Source organism: Dothidotthia symphoricarpi (genome assembly GCF_010015815.1).
Source record: "Dothidotthia symphoricarpi CBS 119687 unplaced genomic scaffold P153scaffold_18, whole genome shotgun sequence".
Classification (NCBI taxonomy): Eukaryota; Fungi; Ascomycota; class Dothideomycetes; order Pleosporales; family Dothidotthiaceae; genus Dothidotthia; species Dothidotthia symphoricarpi.
Window position 1 is genome coordinate 940,599 of NW_022985025.1, and position 14,485 is coordinate 955,083.

General features: G+C 48.0%; 7 protein-coding genes across 7 annotated transcripts; 2 read left to right on the top strand and 5 right to left on the bottom strand.

The window, feature by feature from the left end:
- Nucleotides 1–273: 273 nt before the first annotated feature.
- On the top strand, nucleotides 274–1,800 carry P153DRAFT_389040 (uncharacterized protein; the record flags this gene model as incomplete). Its single annotated transcript, XM_033670808.1, has 2 exons — nucleotides 274–1,383; nucleotides 1,432–1,800. The coding sequence occupies 2 exons, from the start codon at nucleotides 274–276 to the stop codon at nucleotides 1,798–1,800; spliced, it is 1,479 nt and encodes a 492-aa protein (XP_033520690.1).
- Nucleotides 1,801–3,304: 1,504 nt separating this feature from the next.
- P153DRAFT_399748 (uncharacterized protein) lies at nucleotides 3,305–4,035 on the bottom strand (the record flags this gene model as incomplete). The annotated part of the gene is made up of 3 exons (XM_033671758.1): nucleotides 3,706–4,035; nucleotides 3,443–3,656; nucleotides 3,305–3,393 (listed from the first exon to the last, which is right to left on the bottom strand). The coding sequence occupies exons 1-3, from the start codon at nucleotides 3,787–3,789 to the stop codon at nucleotides 3,305–3,307; spliced, it is 387 nt and encodes a 128-aa protein (XP_033520691.1). The 5' UTR covers nucleotides 3,790–4,035.
- Nucleotides 4,036–4,501: 466 nt separating this feature from the next.
- On the bottom strand, nucleotides 4,502–5,439 carry P153DRAFT_369636 (glutathione S-transferase domain-containing protein). Its single transcript, XM_033668824.1, has one exon. It carries the CDS (start codon nucleotides 5,208–5,210, stop codon nucleotides 4,539–4,541), a length of 672 nt encoding a protein of 223 aa, XP_033520692.1. The 5' UTR covers nucleotides 5,211–5,439; the 3' UTR covers nucleotides 4,502–4,538.
- Nucleotides 5,440–5,460: 21 nt separating this feature from the next.
- On the bottom strand, nucleotides 5,461–8,748 carry P153DRAFT_399750 (uncharacterized protein; the record flags this gene model as incomplete). The annotated part of the gene is made up of 5 exons (XM_033671759.1): nucleotides 5,461–7,012; nucleotides 7,059–7,885; nucleotides 8,063–8,318; nucleotides 8,373–8,649; nucleotides 8,699–8,748. 5 exons carry the CDS (start codon nucleotides 8,746–8,748, stop codon nucleotides 5,918–5,920), a joined length of 2,505 nt encoding a protein of 834 aa, XP_033520693.1. The 3' UTR covers nucleotides 5,461–5,917.
- Nucleotides 8,749–10,049: 1,301 nt separating this feature from the next.
- Nucleotides 10,050–10,795, top strand: P153DRAFT_408402 (uncharacterized protein; the record flags this gene model as incomplete). Its single annotated transcript, XM_033672057.1, has 2 exons — nucleotides 10,050–10,184; nucleotides 10,332–10,795. 2 exons carry the CDS (start codon nucleotides 10,050–10,052, stop codon nucleotides 10,689–10,691), a joined length of 495 nt encoding a protein of 164 aa, XP_033520694.1. The 3' UTR covers nucleotides 10,692–10,795.
- A 408-nt stretch (nucleotides 10,796–11,203) lies between these two features.
- P153DRAFT_369638 (uncharacterized protein) lies at nucleotides 11,204–12,737 on the bottom strand. Its single transcript, XM_033668825.1, has 3 exons — nucleotides 12,434–12,737; nucleotides 11,473–12,171; nucleotides 11,204–11,413 (listed from the first exon to the last, which is right to left on the bottom strand). Exons 1-3 carry the CDS (start codon nucleotides 12,683–12,685, stop codon nucleotides 11,237–11,239), a joined length of 1,128 nt encoding a protein of 375 aa, XP_033520695.1. The 5' UTR covers nucleotides 12,686–12,737; the 3' UTR covers nucleotides 11,204–11,236.
- A 179-nt stretch (nucleotides 12,738–12,916) lies between these two features.
- Nucleotides 12,917–14,138, bottom strand: P153DRAFT_425452 (short-chain dehydrogenase/reductase). The gene is made up of 2 exons (XM_033672544.1): nucleotides 13,371–14,138; nucleotides 12,917–13,284 (listed from the first exon to the last, which is right to left on the bottom strand). Exons 1-2 carry the CDS (start codon nucleotides 14,080–14,082, stop codon nucleotides 13,061–13,063), a joined length of 936 nt encoding a protein of 311 aa, XP_033520696.1. The 5' UTR covers nucleotides 14,083–14,138; the 3' UTR covers nucleotides 12,917–13,060.
- Nucleotides 14,139–14,485: the final 347 nt, after the last annotated feature.

A 14,485-nucleotide genomic window follows, 5' to 3' on the forward strand; every position in this document is an offset into this window, starting at 1 on the left:
AATATCGGAGTAACAAAGTGTTATAAGGCCACAACAGAGGTTAGTTAGCCAACCAACCTCTTGCCTCTAGTAACCACTCAACTATCGATTCATCTTTGTTGTCTCTCGATTTTGTTTGTCGATCACTCCACTTGATATCGTCCAATACCGGCAATGCATCCAAAAAGAGTTAGCGCAGAACTACTGCGCCGTATTGTAGCAGGCAACCATGGCACTACCATCCTTTTAAACTTCGATCAACCCAGCTTTTTCCTTAAATCTTCAGCTATTGTTATGTATCTTTTAACCCTCCCACCTGAGCTCAAGCTCATGATCGTCGACCAACTCGATCCCATTTCAAGTTTCAAATTTGCGATATCATGCAAGTCTCATTGGGCACTTTGCAAACCACTTATGGAACGCGCACATTCCTGTGCGAAATACCAGACACTCAGTTTTGATGTGTATTCAGGCCCGGAAGGCCAGCTACTTTGGCACATTGCCAAAGAGATTCTCGATGACCCTTATCGAGGAGAATTTGTGCAAGACATCAGTCTCCCCTCTCAACGGCATCATTGGGACGAAAATGCGGTATCATATCCAATGCAACCACAAACAAATTTGCGATTACCACCTATACCTTACAATGAGGCTTTCTCAGAGTCTGTGCAACAAATCACACGAGTAATACCGGATCCACCAGGGGAGATCAGCCTCCGGTTGTGCCTCGAGGAAGCAATTGCTCAAGGTGAAAGCGATTGCCCGTTGGTTTTTCTTGTGCATAACGCTCCGAACTTGAACACGCTGCGGGTCACAGGCTTGGAATATGGAGGTCTATTTTACTTCTATATTCGAAATACAATTAAGGCTTTCGCAGACCCTGTATGGGCACCAAAGCTTTCATTGCAACACCTGACAACGGTGGCCATGGCACACCATGACACAGAAGGACATATACCAGCAGATTGGTGCCGATATATCATCTGTATTCCGTCATTGCGTGCATTTGTTGCATCGATGATAGGGGGTCGATGTGATAGGCTGGCGGGGGATTCTGAGGCATTCGACGAGGATGAGCAGTATCTTTGGATGGACGACGATCCAGCATTCCAGGAAGAAGATGACGAGAGCGCGGACGAGGAGCGTGAGCGGCCCCGGCCCTGCCTTCCCATGTCTAATGTCGAAGAGCTCATGTTCTCCTCATCTGCACTAGATGTCAAAAGAGGCTTAGAGAGAATTCTTTGCGGTGTCACAGCTCTGAGAAGGTTTTACTACGATGAAGGCGGAGCATTGGTCGATGATGAACCCTACACCCCCAAAAGGATTATCAATGCGCTCGTCAAACATACTGGACATTCGTTGGAGAATCTGGTCATGGAATACGCGATGGTCGAAGATTATGTGGTATGAACTCTCTCTACATCACTTACAGCATGTGTTGACGTTACATAGGACATGCAGTTCGATTTCGAACGCGTTTCCCTACGTCGTTTCAAGAAACTGAGAACTCTAAGATGCGACTGGAAGATAGTTTATCCCAACAATTTGACAGCCGAGGAAAAGGCGACGTTTGACCTCAGGGAAATTCTTCCTTCCTCACTTGAAGCACTACATCTTCACGGCGATTTTGACGATGCCGAATGGGAGGCCATCAAGAAGATCCTCGTAGGCACAAGAGAGAGTGTGCCGAATTTGCACAATATCTACATTCAAAGAGGTTCTAGGAGATCAGACAACGTTGCGAAATCTGAAGCAGGAGAGAAGGTTTCTTCGGAATGGGTACACCGGCTGTTTACCTATCTAAAAGGACAAGGCTGGTGATTGTGATGCGCAGACGAAACTCATGTAGCCTGATTGGAAGCGGTGTTTGTCGTCCTCCGCTATCTTGCTAGGATGAGGTTCTCCTCAAAGCGTTAGAGTTCAGAATTTGAACACCAAAACACATCATTGACAACCAAGGTTAACAAGCTATCTGATCTTGTATGTGCATATGTTGCAAATCGTCTTGATGCTTTCGTAGTGTCCAAAACAACAAGCTTGAAAATCTCTCGTAGTTGAACAGAGCGTAGCATCGAGGTGCTTGCTGTCTCTGTGAACACGCCGTTGAAAAGTAGTTTTTTTGAACGCGAGTGCGGTCGTCCAGCAATGGAATTAAGCGAACAGTTCGGTCTACTCATCCTTTATGCAATTTCGTGACTTATCTCGGATCGAGGTACAAATTCCCTTGCTCAAGACAAATAAAAGCTCTCAACCTATATCCTCCACGGAATCTTGCATAATCGACTTCTGTTAAACTAGCTCACGTTAGCAGCTGGCATTCGTCTAGCTATCACTAGCCATTGCAGCCGAAGCTTCGCCAATCAATGCTGTCGTTCCTTTAGCCAAACACCGCCGTGAGATCGAGGTCGCCATACTCAAGACGGCTGCCTCTGCTTAAAAAGCTTCTTCCGGTCGATCACTCGATTACCTGACACGTTGTCTCGTTCTGCTGAAAGTTCCCATGCCTCGACTTTGCTTGCCGTAGTCGGCATCATCGTTGATAGTTACTTTGGGGCAGGGGATAAGTGACAATTTGATTTGAGATCCTTCTACTCCTTATGATCATCTATCCAAGATCGTCACAGTTGTCGAGATATGCTTGGGGCTTTTTGTTCACATCCTCGTCCTAATGGCTATTGATGACTTGGTTATTGGCAGCGTCAGCTAGAGCTTGCCTTTACTAGAACCAGGGTACTGATATCCTTATCGTGCTGAGAACACCAGAGTTGTACTGGGCTGCATGTTTAGGAGGAAACAATACAGTAAGATTGAGGGCAGAACGAGTGCGAAGGAGTTCAGAGGGCAGCATAGACAGTTCGCAAAGAAATTACTAGTTGAGAGTCGAAGGATCTGATACTAACAGTACCGAAGGCCACTCGAATTGGAAAGCAGCCCAAAAGCGAAAGCAGCCAGGGTCTCCCTACAGCTAATGATGACATGGCAAAAACGACTTTCGGATGTCATGCATGGTGGTGTGGCGACGGTCTATTGGCTAACATCGTTATTTGGAATGAGAATTCTCCTGATATCTGGAGTTTGGCGACGCAAAGAGTTATAGGAGTGAAGATCCATGCAAAAAGCCGGCTAGGTGTATGGCACAGGATGTATCAAGTTCTTGTTGCAGCTAAGCGTGTAAATGACTTCGCGACGTTTGAAATTCAAGTCAAGGTAATAACGACTCAGGTTTATACTGCCTTGTCTTTTCTAAAGAGAAGCACGGTCACTCATAAGGTGATAATGAACTTTTATGTCTATAATTGATCAGGACTTTGTGATATCGGTAATATTATATGTCTCTGATAGGGTCAAATCTACGTGTGCTTCCTAACCCAGCTCCTGCTTCCACCCCTGTCTTGGAAGTCTGCGATATGGTGTCTGTAAATGAATTAGTGTCATCCTGTATACACAAACAAATCTCCCATACTACTCGTCTTGTTCGCGCGGATCACATCTCGCACCAGGATCATCATCTTCCAACGAATGATATCCTCTTCTGACTCCCAAATCCATATGTTTTCGGTCGCAAGCTTGGACTTTATGAGGCTAATCACTTCTCTCTGTTGAATCGCTGTATAGAATCGCCATCCTGTGTTGGGAGAGGTCTTGACGCATTCCTCAGCGATCTCCCGCGTGATGATCTGGAATTTTGTCAACGTGGTCATGGACAGGTGTCACATACAGACTTACCCTAAAGCGATCCCAATCTGAGGAATTAAGTTTGCCGACAGCCCGGACATCCTCTGCCGATGCGCTGGTCGGCAGATGGAACATCTTTACGAAGGGGTGAGGTGTCGCCAGGACAGTTGATGATCTGGAGAGCTGTGCCGGAAATGAAATGACTGCGTAGATATTGACTTCCCAGAATATGAGCAGACGATGGGAAAGGGTACGCCGCACGGCTAGCTGAAGAAGGGGCTGCGGATTTCGTAATCAGGCTGCTTCTAGCGAAGAAATCGTAGAGGCGCATTGCCATGTAAGCGCCGTATGCACCCAAAACGCCACTCGCGTGATAGTTGCATGCAAGAATGCATCATGTTCGTCAGACATTCCGTTGGGTGGTTGCTTTTGTCAGCGTTCAAAGAAGTTGTCCCCAACACCAAAATCAACTGGCTGTAATAACTCAAGTAACTTTTGTAGCTCCTACTGGGATATGGTAATATTTGTGTTCCATTACAAGGCCTATATAAAGTTACCATTTTTGGAGAACAATTGGTGTTTCCATCACAACTCAGAGACACGATCCTCAAATTTGGCTGCATTCCTTGAAGTCGAACACATACCATGCAAATCTGGATTGAGTCATATTGTGATGGTTCACGTCAAGGACAAGCTGTAAATGTTGAGGGCGATGTCACTCCGCGGGTGAAGAAGGTAACGATGTATAATAATTACATTTTGTTATGACTAAAGCTGTAATAAGTCAGCTAGCTTTTTTTTGCCTGAGTATGGTCCACCTGCCCGGAGGACGACTTACCTCGCGTTTCGACGATTTAGAGCCTGCTTTGATAGACTTTGCCCTTTCAAACAACCGTCTCCTTCAAATCAAACATGACAGGTCTTGTTTCAGCAAACTCCTTTCTCTCATCCAGCCTCTGAAACCACTCTCTCAGCGTCGAATATTTCTCTTTCCACTGCGGTCGCAGCTCTCCAAAATCAATAAACCCAACGGTACAAACGACCGCGATATCCGCAATCGTCAATTCCTCACCCACTAGATATCCTTTGCCATCGTTCTTGCGCTCTTGCACCATGTCGTTGAAAGCACGCATCGCGCCATCCAGCTTACGGTTTTGGCGGTCAAGCCAAAGTTGACTTTGCTTGGACGAGTCGCGACGACCCTCCCATCGAAGCAGAACGATCGCATCAAGACAACCCTCGCTCAACACAACGATCTGTCGAATCGAAAGATCCAGATCGACATCCCCGGTAATGAGCTTCGGGCTCTTATCGTCATATTTCCGGACAATGTACTCTTGAATGTGTGCACTGTCATAAACTGGGGGTCTGCCATCTGAATCGGGGAAGACCAGAATAGGAAGCTTTTCAAGGGGGTTGTATTTCGGCGTCTCGGTGTCCGATTCCCACGGTATCTCGTTCTTGAGGGTGAAGGGAATGGATTTGAGAGCTAGCGCGATCCGGTTCATGCGTGCGAAGGGAGAAGGGGTCGCGGATATAAGGGTTAGAGGCTCCATGTTGTGCGAATGACTCGATTGAAAAAACACGTATTGATGGGTGTAAACTGGAAGCGGGGGAACCGGGGGGGAAAGATAGGGTATTGATATAGTTAGTGAGCGGAGTTGCTTCCGTCGAGACGTCATCACAACGCCTCCATACCGAAGTATGTTGACAGCAAGTCTGACAAATTGTAAGAGTATTTGAGTAGTCTTGAATAGTGTAAATTTGTTGATACAATGGAATTCGATGTGTGAGTTCGATACTAGTGTTCTAAATCGTACTCATACCATGTAGAGACTGCGTTGGCAGCGCATGAGGAAAAGAAAGCATCAGAGATACCACTTCGCGTAGCTTATGTTGGTGACGCGTAGAAACTGTGATGCCACGTAATAGATGGGCAACCAGAAGGAAGAAACATGCCGAGGTGGACAAAGATCATTTGAGACCAAACTACATGTAACCAGACCTCAAGAAGATGCGAAATCCAAATGCTACGTCACGGGCGTTCTTAGACCATCATGCGCTGTTGCACATGAGAGGAAGTACATTAATATAATCTGGTGCGAGTTGGCGCGAATCACATCGTGGGAGACATACACCGGAAAATACCTGTCCTCTCAAAGCACTGCTTGGGTCCGGATATCATAGCAAGATCAGATATCTCAGCTGCGTGCTCGCACATCTTATCAAATCCCTCACCAGAGCATGTCAGTTGAATCAAAGCCTATTCCTCCACCTTCTCAGAAAATTCCGCTCCGACCTTGTTCGCAACATCACGAATAGCATTGCCGACCGTACTCTGGAGCTGATCACCAGTGGTAGCTTCGTGGATGCGACTCTTGGACGACTCTATCTGAGCGACGTAGTCATGATAAGAAGCTGCCGGCAGATTGCGATACTGCTGTTGTGAATCATTCGCAGGATGATCGTACGCATTGTGGGCGTAGCTGGGGAACTGAAGCTGATCGAGCTGCTGCTTCAAACCTTGTGCATCCGGCTCACGAACGGACTCGCACCGGTCAACAAAGGCTGTGGGACGGTTTTGTGCACCGATTGTTCGAATACCTAAGGGCAAAGGGGCCGAGGGTCGTGTGGCAGATCCATAGGATGGGATGAAGGAAGGCATGCGAGGAAGGGGGTGAGCTTGTCTGACTTGGCGTAGGTACTGGTTCTCTTTCTCGAGTCGGTGATTGCGTCCACGCAGTTCTCCGATATGATGATTTTGCTGGGCTAGCGAATTGGCCTGTTGCGTAACAACGGAATGAAGCTCGCCAACGCGGGTGCGTAAGTCCCTGTTCTGAAGGCTGAGCCCGTCATAGATCTCTGTCCCAATACTAGAATGTTGATTGGCTGGAGCCTCGTGATCCATCACGTTGACTTCGCCACCGGACGGCTTCGACCAAGGTAGAGACGAGGCAAAACTATCCTTGTGAATACCACCTTGAATCCCCACAGCTGTACACGGCTTAGCCTCCAGAATATAGATGGTATCGAGATGCTTGAGCGATACGTCAGGGTACTCCATATCGTGAACGTCGTTGGGTGTCATATCGTATACCAAATCGACGTACTTCTTGTGATTTGGATTTTCCGGAGTAGGTGCTGGGTACATGTAGATAAATTTCCAGTCTGACCTGTACCGCTTGTTGCGCTTCTGGCAATAGGCCTCCAGGACGGGCCCAAACTTCTGAGAACCACGAATTTCCAAGAAAAAGAAGATTGGTCGGCCAGCTGAGTCGTGTTTCTTGGCATGTATGCGTAGCTTTAGGACCGGATCGTCTGTATCTGGTGCGGGTGAAGCGGAAGGCAATTTAGCGAGCTGGAGGTATTAGCAACGATCTGAAAAAGGTAGACATCCCACATACCGAGCGTGGGTTTTGATGCGACACGGAGAAGTCGTCGTTCTGATAAGCACAGGTCTCATCATTGTCGTGTGCATCGTTCACGTTCGAAATATCGACATCTTGGTTTTGGGGATATTCTACAGATGACTGGCAGAGAGGCGCTTCGGATTGGGAAGGCGCATATTGGTCAGGTGATGGCTGCCGAGATGGCATTCGGGATCCAGGCGCACTTGCTGCATGATTCATGTCAGCCGGTCCTTGTGATTGACCAAGAGAGCTATTCTCGTAAACCTGAAAGTTGGTGTTCGAGTTTATAGCCATACTCATACCGGCGTTGTGGTGAGATAAGACTGCGCCACCGTTGTGTCCAATATTCGTGCCCACACCCAAGCCTTGTATGTGAGGGTCAGGGAATGGCAACTGAGAACGTGCATGGTGATATTGCCCCTCATAAGCTGTCGCCTCGAAGTTCCGACGCTGCTGGTATTTGCGCATTTGCTGGGCCTTGAATTGCGGGCTGAAATCGGTTCCCGAAGGAAGTCTAGACGAACCATATCCATTGCCATACGAGTTGAAGCGACCATGGTTTATTTCCACATTTGGTTGAGCCTGGAACAAAGATTGGTGTGACTGAGCTACGGCTATGGGGCGACCGTCTTGACTCTGTCGGAACTCCTGGAGGACTGGATAGCCTAGACTCCGAACTGAGGGCAGGATGTGTCTTGGAGGTTGTAATGAGGCTCGAGAATCCTGCGTGAGTGGATCATCACGATATGCTGGCAATGAAACTTGCGGGATGTGATCGCGCGTAGCACTGTGGCTCATGAGTTTACTAAGTGGGAGATCAACTCGTACTTGTCAGCCATATGCATTTTGAGGGGTGGGTCTGAGCTTTATGTGTCACCGTCCAAGCAGGACCAGGTATGGCAGTCTGATCAGGTACTGCCAGCGAACCCTGTATAAGCTGGTCTTGGGCTGGTGACTGTGGAGTTGTGGACTCAATGAAGATGAACGTGACGACATACCTGCATCTTTAGGAAGACTCGCGCTGGTGCCCACATCAGGGCGTGTAACATCTTCCAGTTTGATCGTCTTCGGTGGTCGCTTAGATACATGTGTTGAACTGGGGCTATCCTCAGGTGGTACAGTGGCTTTGCGCTTCTTACGCTGCTTTCGCGAGGCAACTGCAGTGCGCGCGACCTTCGTGTCGGGCTCCTCGGCGTCATCTCGTTGAATAGTACGATTTCGGTAGCATACCGACATCGTTCTCTTCAGATGACGCTAAATCACAGTCAGCTGAAAGCGATCCGCAACTTGAACATGGATGTTACATACCTTGAGGCTCGCCAAGTTGTCGTAGGACTTGTTACAGAACTGACACGAGAAGGAAGTTGTGTCAACTGCCACAGCACCAGTAGAGTCGACTGTCACTCCACCGGCTTGCTCGTGTTCTTGTCCATCGACGTCTTGGGTCTCGTTGACGGAGGCAATATTCTCATTTAGAGCAAGGCTAACAGAGTCCATGAAGGCTTGCTCGCCACCATTAGAAGTATCCGGTACCAAGGTAGGGCGCGCGGCGGGACCCAGCATGTCGAAGGTGTGATGGTCTGCACTGTATCGGATTTGAGTGGCGTTAAACAATGATTAGACAAAAAGCTTACCCAAAGTCAAGCCCGCTAAGGTCAGTCTCGCCTTCGTCACCGTCACTCATTGCTGTCGGATTGTGCTGAAGAAACTGCGGTTGAAAGAAACGACGTTGGTCTCGTGAATTGTGTGCGACTGGAATATTTACGACGCGTCGAGCTTGAACCAGCGTGAAATATCACGCCAAGAATATTAGCGTTTCATAGGAGCCGCAGTGAAAGCATCAATTCTCCGTAGTGACGGGACAAGCCACAGAGATCTGAGATAGAGCATGACATTTCAAGGGTATAGAAAACCCCAGTGGAGTGGACAACCTCGTTTAGACCTCAGAAACTGTTGTTGAAGAAAGGTTGAGCATACCTACATTGCCCAAAGCTCGCCATTGACCGACCAATCTTGAACTCCGTAAAAATACTGTATTGATAAAAAAAATCGAAGAAGACAAGGAATGAGGAGGGAACATGAACAGACTCCGTATACCAGAAAGCTACACGCCGATACAAGAGTCACGGCACTGTAGCGGGATGGCACCGCTCTACTATGGACGAGGTAGAATATAAAAGAAAGTTTGGCTGGTCACATAGAGATGGCACCAGACCTTACACGTATACCCTGCTCCTAATGTGAAGCATTGTGTGACATGTTGAATTACTTCGGTTGCGCCATCAAGATAGAATTTGTGCTCGGCACGAAGCGTGTAGAAAGGATGCTGAGACAACAACTGTTGATATTGGTATCAAAATTTTTGAATGCCTGCGCGTCTCATTAAAGAGATTGGCATGAATATGGCATCCCATCTGAGGGGCGCCTTGTAGCTGTGGAGAGGTGGATAACGCGTGGAGATGAACATTCAGGGAAAATCTACTTGTGTGATGATGAGGTGGAGTGAAGTAGCGACTTTCCCTATCGCGCTAGCCACCGCCTGATCCACATCTTGTCGCCTTCTTGTTGTAAAATTATCGACTCCGTGTACTTAAAACCCCGCCTTCACTGTGAATTGCATATATGGTTTTTTGTAGCGCACATTGTGAAAGCCGTCTGCTCTGATAACCCTCCAACAAGGTGGAAAACACATGTCGTCCACGAGTGCCCAACGCCTGGCCAGGCATGTCGCTCGTACCCTCAGCTTGTGGTATCGATATATTGACCAACGTGATGAATTGCGGGAGGGTGAGGCCCGCTTGTTTTGCAGAAGACAATCATTATGCATGCGAGACTATAACTTTTACGCGAGAAGCTGCTTCCGCCTGGGGCAGTGTTTTCAACTGCGAGATTCCCCGCCACGCATGGATTGCTACCCTTCCTTCCAGCTTCCTAACACACCCTCGCATACTGATAAAACGACCATAGACTCATTTAACATTCATAATGGCGACAAAACAGTTCAACACTGGCGATGTTCCGCCACGCGCCCGTCCCGCGTCCCACGAGACTCAGCCTTTCCTCAAGCTTGATAACACTCGGCCTCCAAACGCTTGTAGAACTAGTCTTTATTACGACTTGGTAAACATTGAAACCACTTCTGTATTCAGTAAAGAACAATGATCCGTCAAACGGTTGTCTGAGGTTTGGGATCAAGCTTGGACAAGACTTACGACCCATTCTGATCATCGTCGCTCAACTAACGTCGATGCTAGAAACTTATTCAAGACTTCTCTGTGGCATTTTCTCGACTCCGTGGCTTCCACCAAACATCCTGGGATAATGGAGGACACCGAAGCACTCGTCTTGAAACTTGTCCGCAAAGTCCCACCGCCTTATACTCCACTAAGAAACGAGGAATATCGAGTCATGCATCTCCAACCTCAGAACTCAAACGGGATCGTCAAATGTAGCTTTGTGAGCGCTACAGTTGAAGAAAGGGCCGGAAAGTACAATGCTATGTCATACTGCTGGGGTCCCATGCCGCAGCCTCGGAAAATACCGTTTCTTGAAAGAAAGGCCAACGGCGGTAACTCAAACATTGTTCACCATGCTTTATGTCTGGCTGGGCCCCGAACGCGAGGATAGCGGTTATGTTCTCAAACGTATTGCCGACGAGGATTTTGAGTCCCAGCTACAGGCAAGATTTTGTAGGGGTATGGAGCGCCTTTTGTTGAGACCTTGGTTCAGTCGTGATTGGGTTGTTCAAGAGCTTGTATTACCCATGACAGTTTATCCTACGTCGGGATATTCGTGTCTTTGGCTCCACTTCGCAAAGGCGATGCAGGCACTCATGCTACGTTGGTGGTCGCTTTCGGAACAGGTCAGAGAAGGGAAGGGCAGTGGTCTGACTTGCGGCACTTTGATCATATCACGCAGGCCAGAACAACGATACCATATTCTAGGGAAGCTTTTGCTAGTACATACCTCATGGACCAACTACAAGACGGACAAGTTCAAGACCTCGTGTCGATTTGCGAGTTGTATCAAAGAAACAAAAGTTTCTCATTTTCTTTGGTCCAACTTTTCAAACGCACGAGAGGCTCCGAGGCTACTGCGGATTTGGAGACGATCTATTAATCCTATGAGTTTTGCGGTTCAGCCAATTTCTTCCTTTCCTCGATCGTCTTGAGTTACTCTGGGGTCAATCTCTTCACATAATCCTCTTTCTTGTTCTTACTTTTCGCCTCCATTTCTGCCTTTTGCACCCGGTCCCACTCATCTTGGAGCGCCGTAAGCTCTACCCGACACTTCTCTACGTTAAAGTGATCGTGCGGCCACCCATTCTGCTTGTACGCTTCGTAGACTTTCTGTGTTACGCATTAGCGGATGTGCTTCACCTCTCGAATAGCGATGACATAGTATTCACCTTCGTCTTCTCTGGCAATGGCTTGAGTTCTGGCCTCTCAAGGCGTGGAGCCGGCTGATACTCGGCTTGCTCAGCATCGTGGCGCAGCCATTCCATCTCGTCATCGGAGACTTCATCCTCTGCCTCATCTTCCCCGCCGTCTTCGTCGCCACTTAGCCGCAAGTCTTCCAAGTCTATCTCATCTTGCTCATCATCGTTCTCGTTATCAACGTAGTCATCATCGTTCTCGTTATCAAAGTAGTCATCATTGGCTTCATGCTCCGCATCGAACTCATCCTCAACTGCAAGAAGTGCTGCTTCCTCTGCAGGCCATTCAGCGCGGAAGTGGAAGCTGGGACCTCTACGGCGGCAGGGCACAGGTATGTACACCAGGCGCTTCAGGCGAGTAGATGCCCGCTCAAAGAACGCCTTAAGTGGCAGAGTTGGGTGAGCCTTCCACTTCCGCTCGGGTGCAAGGGCTTCGTATTCGTCGAACGTCAAGTTCGGCGGCGCGAAGTCACCACCGTAGTTTGGATAGCTGACGATCTTTCCAAGCTCCGTATCTAGTAGAAGATATTCCTTCGCTTCGCTGTAGCCCTGCCCAATGTAGATAACGTGTGGTGGCAGATACGGTGGTTTTGGTTGGTCTGTAGTCGAAGTGCGTGACAGATAGAAGTCGTTCACTGGTTGATCAAAAGCCACAGCCGTCGAGCTCCAAGTCTGGAGCAATGATGTCAGTGAGTTAATGTGATAGGTATACGTTGTGTGATGAGCGAGGAGTGGCAGAATTTATGGTAAGGTAGGCAACTTTAAACCAGGATACCACAATGATGTTGAACAGTATGTAATGCCCTAGCCATCCCAATTACCTTGGCCATATATTTCGGTCTTATGCCTCGATTATCTGTTCAATCAACCATCTCGATCATCAAACTATCGCTTGTCTGGTGCTCTGTTTAATAAATGAGATGGCGGGGCTCACAATCCAAGCGTGTTCGGCATCATACAACCCAGGCGCTAAAAACGGAAGATGGCGACTGATTTCAGCAGCTTGGTCTGACCAGCCTTGCTTTCTCAAGTCATCAGCATGAGTCCCAGACCAGCCCTCAGCAGGAGGCACCCGCAGGCATTCTGGCTTCATATGAGGCATTCGACAAAGCAAAGTGTAATACTCCATCATAGCGTCCTTAGCTTCCTGCAGGACGCCTTGGGGATCCTTTGTTGTAGTCGACATCTTGAGTAAAGCAAAGAAGGAGGTTAAAAATTTCAGTGAATAAGTGGTGAGGGACGACTTACGAGTGTAAGGTAACTTCAAGAGCTGGAGAGCTTAGGCCAGATCTGTTAGCGCGTTTATGAGAGCTTGGCGCGCTCCTGATCGTTAACCACGAAGCGCGTAACGAAGCAGTACACGTGCTGCGCAAGGTGAATGAGATCTGGCTAAATGCCTCAAGTCACTCAATACGTTATAGCTTTTAGTAATAATAAAGAACTAGCCTTCGTACCACTCAATCCTATCGCTCTTAAAATGGATTATACCCGAGACTTCTTCTTCCTTGATTCAACTTCCTTTAGATACCGCTTGGTACGTACATAACGATGAATCTGTAGCTTACTGAATTTCACTGGCGTCTTTTTCACGAATTTGGTCGAAGAGTTTCGTGACGTCAACGTATTCGACACCTTGGAGTCCAATCCTCAGATATCCTGGCTCCTGGAACTCGATTTTGCGCTTCGCAAGTTCCTCGACGTCCCAATTGGACCAAATGAATCGACCATGCAAGAAGGATGCAGCTGTAGTAGATGCCCAAACGCAAACTGAAGCAGGAAGATCGACTGTTTTAATCCGATTAGCATGCTTTGGGGAGAATAGATGTGTAGTTTGGAAAATCCCCATCGTCAGAGAAATGCTCTCCACTTACCTTCGTCCCATCGGACCATTTCGATAAGCTCTGGAGGAGCCTTGTCTGTAGAAGACGTGTTTGGGATAAGACCCGGATGAAGATTGATGATTCGACACTGGTCAACAGGTATCTCTTGGGCAAGATGTTGGAAAAAAGAAGAAGAAGCAACCTTGCTGGCGGAATAGGCGGCTTGAAGGCGTGCGGGGTTGCTGTGTGCTAAACAACTCGTCAGGTTGATCAGTGTTTTCCCTTGTTTGACGAGATTCGGCGAATCGAGGAACCTCGCTGCCATAAGCACATTGCCGAAGACATTGGTATTGAACATGGCCCGGAACTGAGGCCATACATTCAGCAATGGATTGGCTGGACCACCAGACGTGTCAGCGGCATTGAGAATGAGAACATCAATGACGATGCCTTCATCAGAGAAAGACGTCCAAAGTTGGTCGATGCTGGTTTCTTCATTGATGTTGGAAACTCGAGTGAGAATCTCACTGGATTTGGATTTCTTCTTGAGATCTGTAGCCGCTTTATTCAATGTCTCCGAATTGCGACCAGAGATGATGATACGAGATGCGTTGGCTTGGGCAAATTTATTAGCAGTTTCGTAGCCAACGCCTGAAGCGCTCCCAGTGATGAGAACAGTTTTTCCCGCCTGACTGTTAGATGGATTCTCAGCGGATATTGCGGGATAGGGCGCGTGATGGAAGGTCTTGGTCGTAGAAGCCATTTTCGTGAATAATAGATGTTCGATCTGTGTCAGAGGAACAGTGGATTGCTTGTAAGACGGCTCAAGGATGATGCACTTTGATACAATTAAACTAAACTCCGCGTTTTATACTTCTCAATGGGTTCAATCATGCCTTCCATGATCCGGCTCTTTTACCTTGCGCCTGCCCATTTCCAAATCTTCTTCAATTGGCTTGCGACAGCACCGAAGGGTGTGGACAATGCTCTGGGTGGAGAGTGAGACCGAGATTTTGAAATTGGCTGACGAGATTCCCAAGTGGATGAGCTGCATATAGGAAATCCATCGATACCAATAAGATACGATGGCTGAGCGCCGATCCCTGCGGTACCAGAGATTGTGGAGACGAGCGGGTCCCGAGCTAATGCATGGCTAACGTAAGCCA

Coding starts and splice junctions, on each gene's coding strand:
- P153DRAFT_369636 (XM_033668824.1), bottom strand. CDS start 5,210: ATGGAGCCTCTAACCCTTATATCCGCGACCCCTTCTCCCTTCGCACGC.
- P153DRAFT_369638 (XM_033668825.1), bottom strand. CDS start 12,685: ATGTCGACTACAACAAAGGATCCCCAAGGCGTCCTGCAGGAAGCTAAG. Junction 12,172..12,433: donor ATGCCGAACACGCTTGGATT/GTGAGCCCCGCC, acceptor TCATTGCTCCAG/ACTTGGAGCTCGACGGCTGT. Junction 11,414..11,472: donor CATTGCCAGAGAAGACGAAG/GTGAATACTATG, acceptor TGCGTAACACAG/AAAGTCTACGAAGCGTACAA.
- P153DRAFT_425452 (XM_033672544.1), bottom strand. CDS start 14,082: ATGGCTTCTACGACCAAGACCTTCCATCACGCGCCCTATCCCGCAATA. Junction 13,285..13,370: donor AATGGTCCGATGGGACGAAG/GTAAGTGGAGAG, acceptor GGATTAAAACAG/TCGATCTTCCTGCTTCAGTT.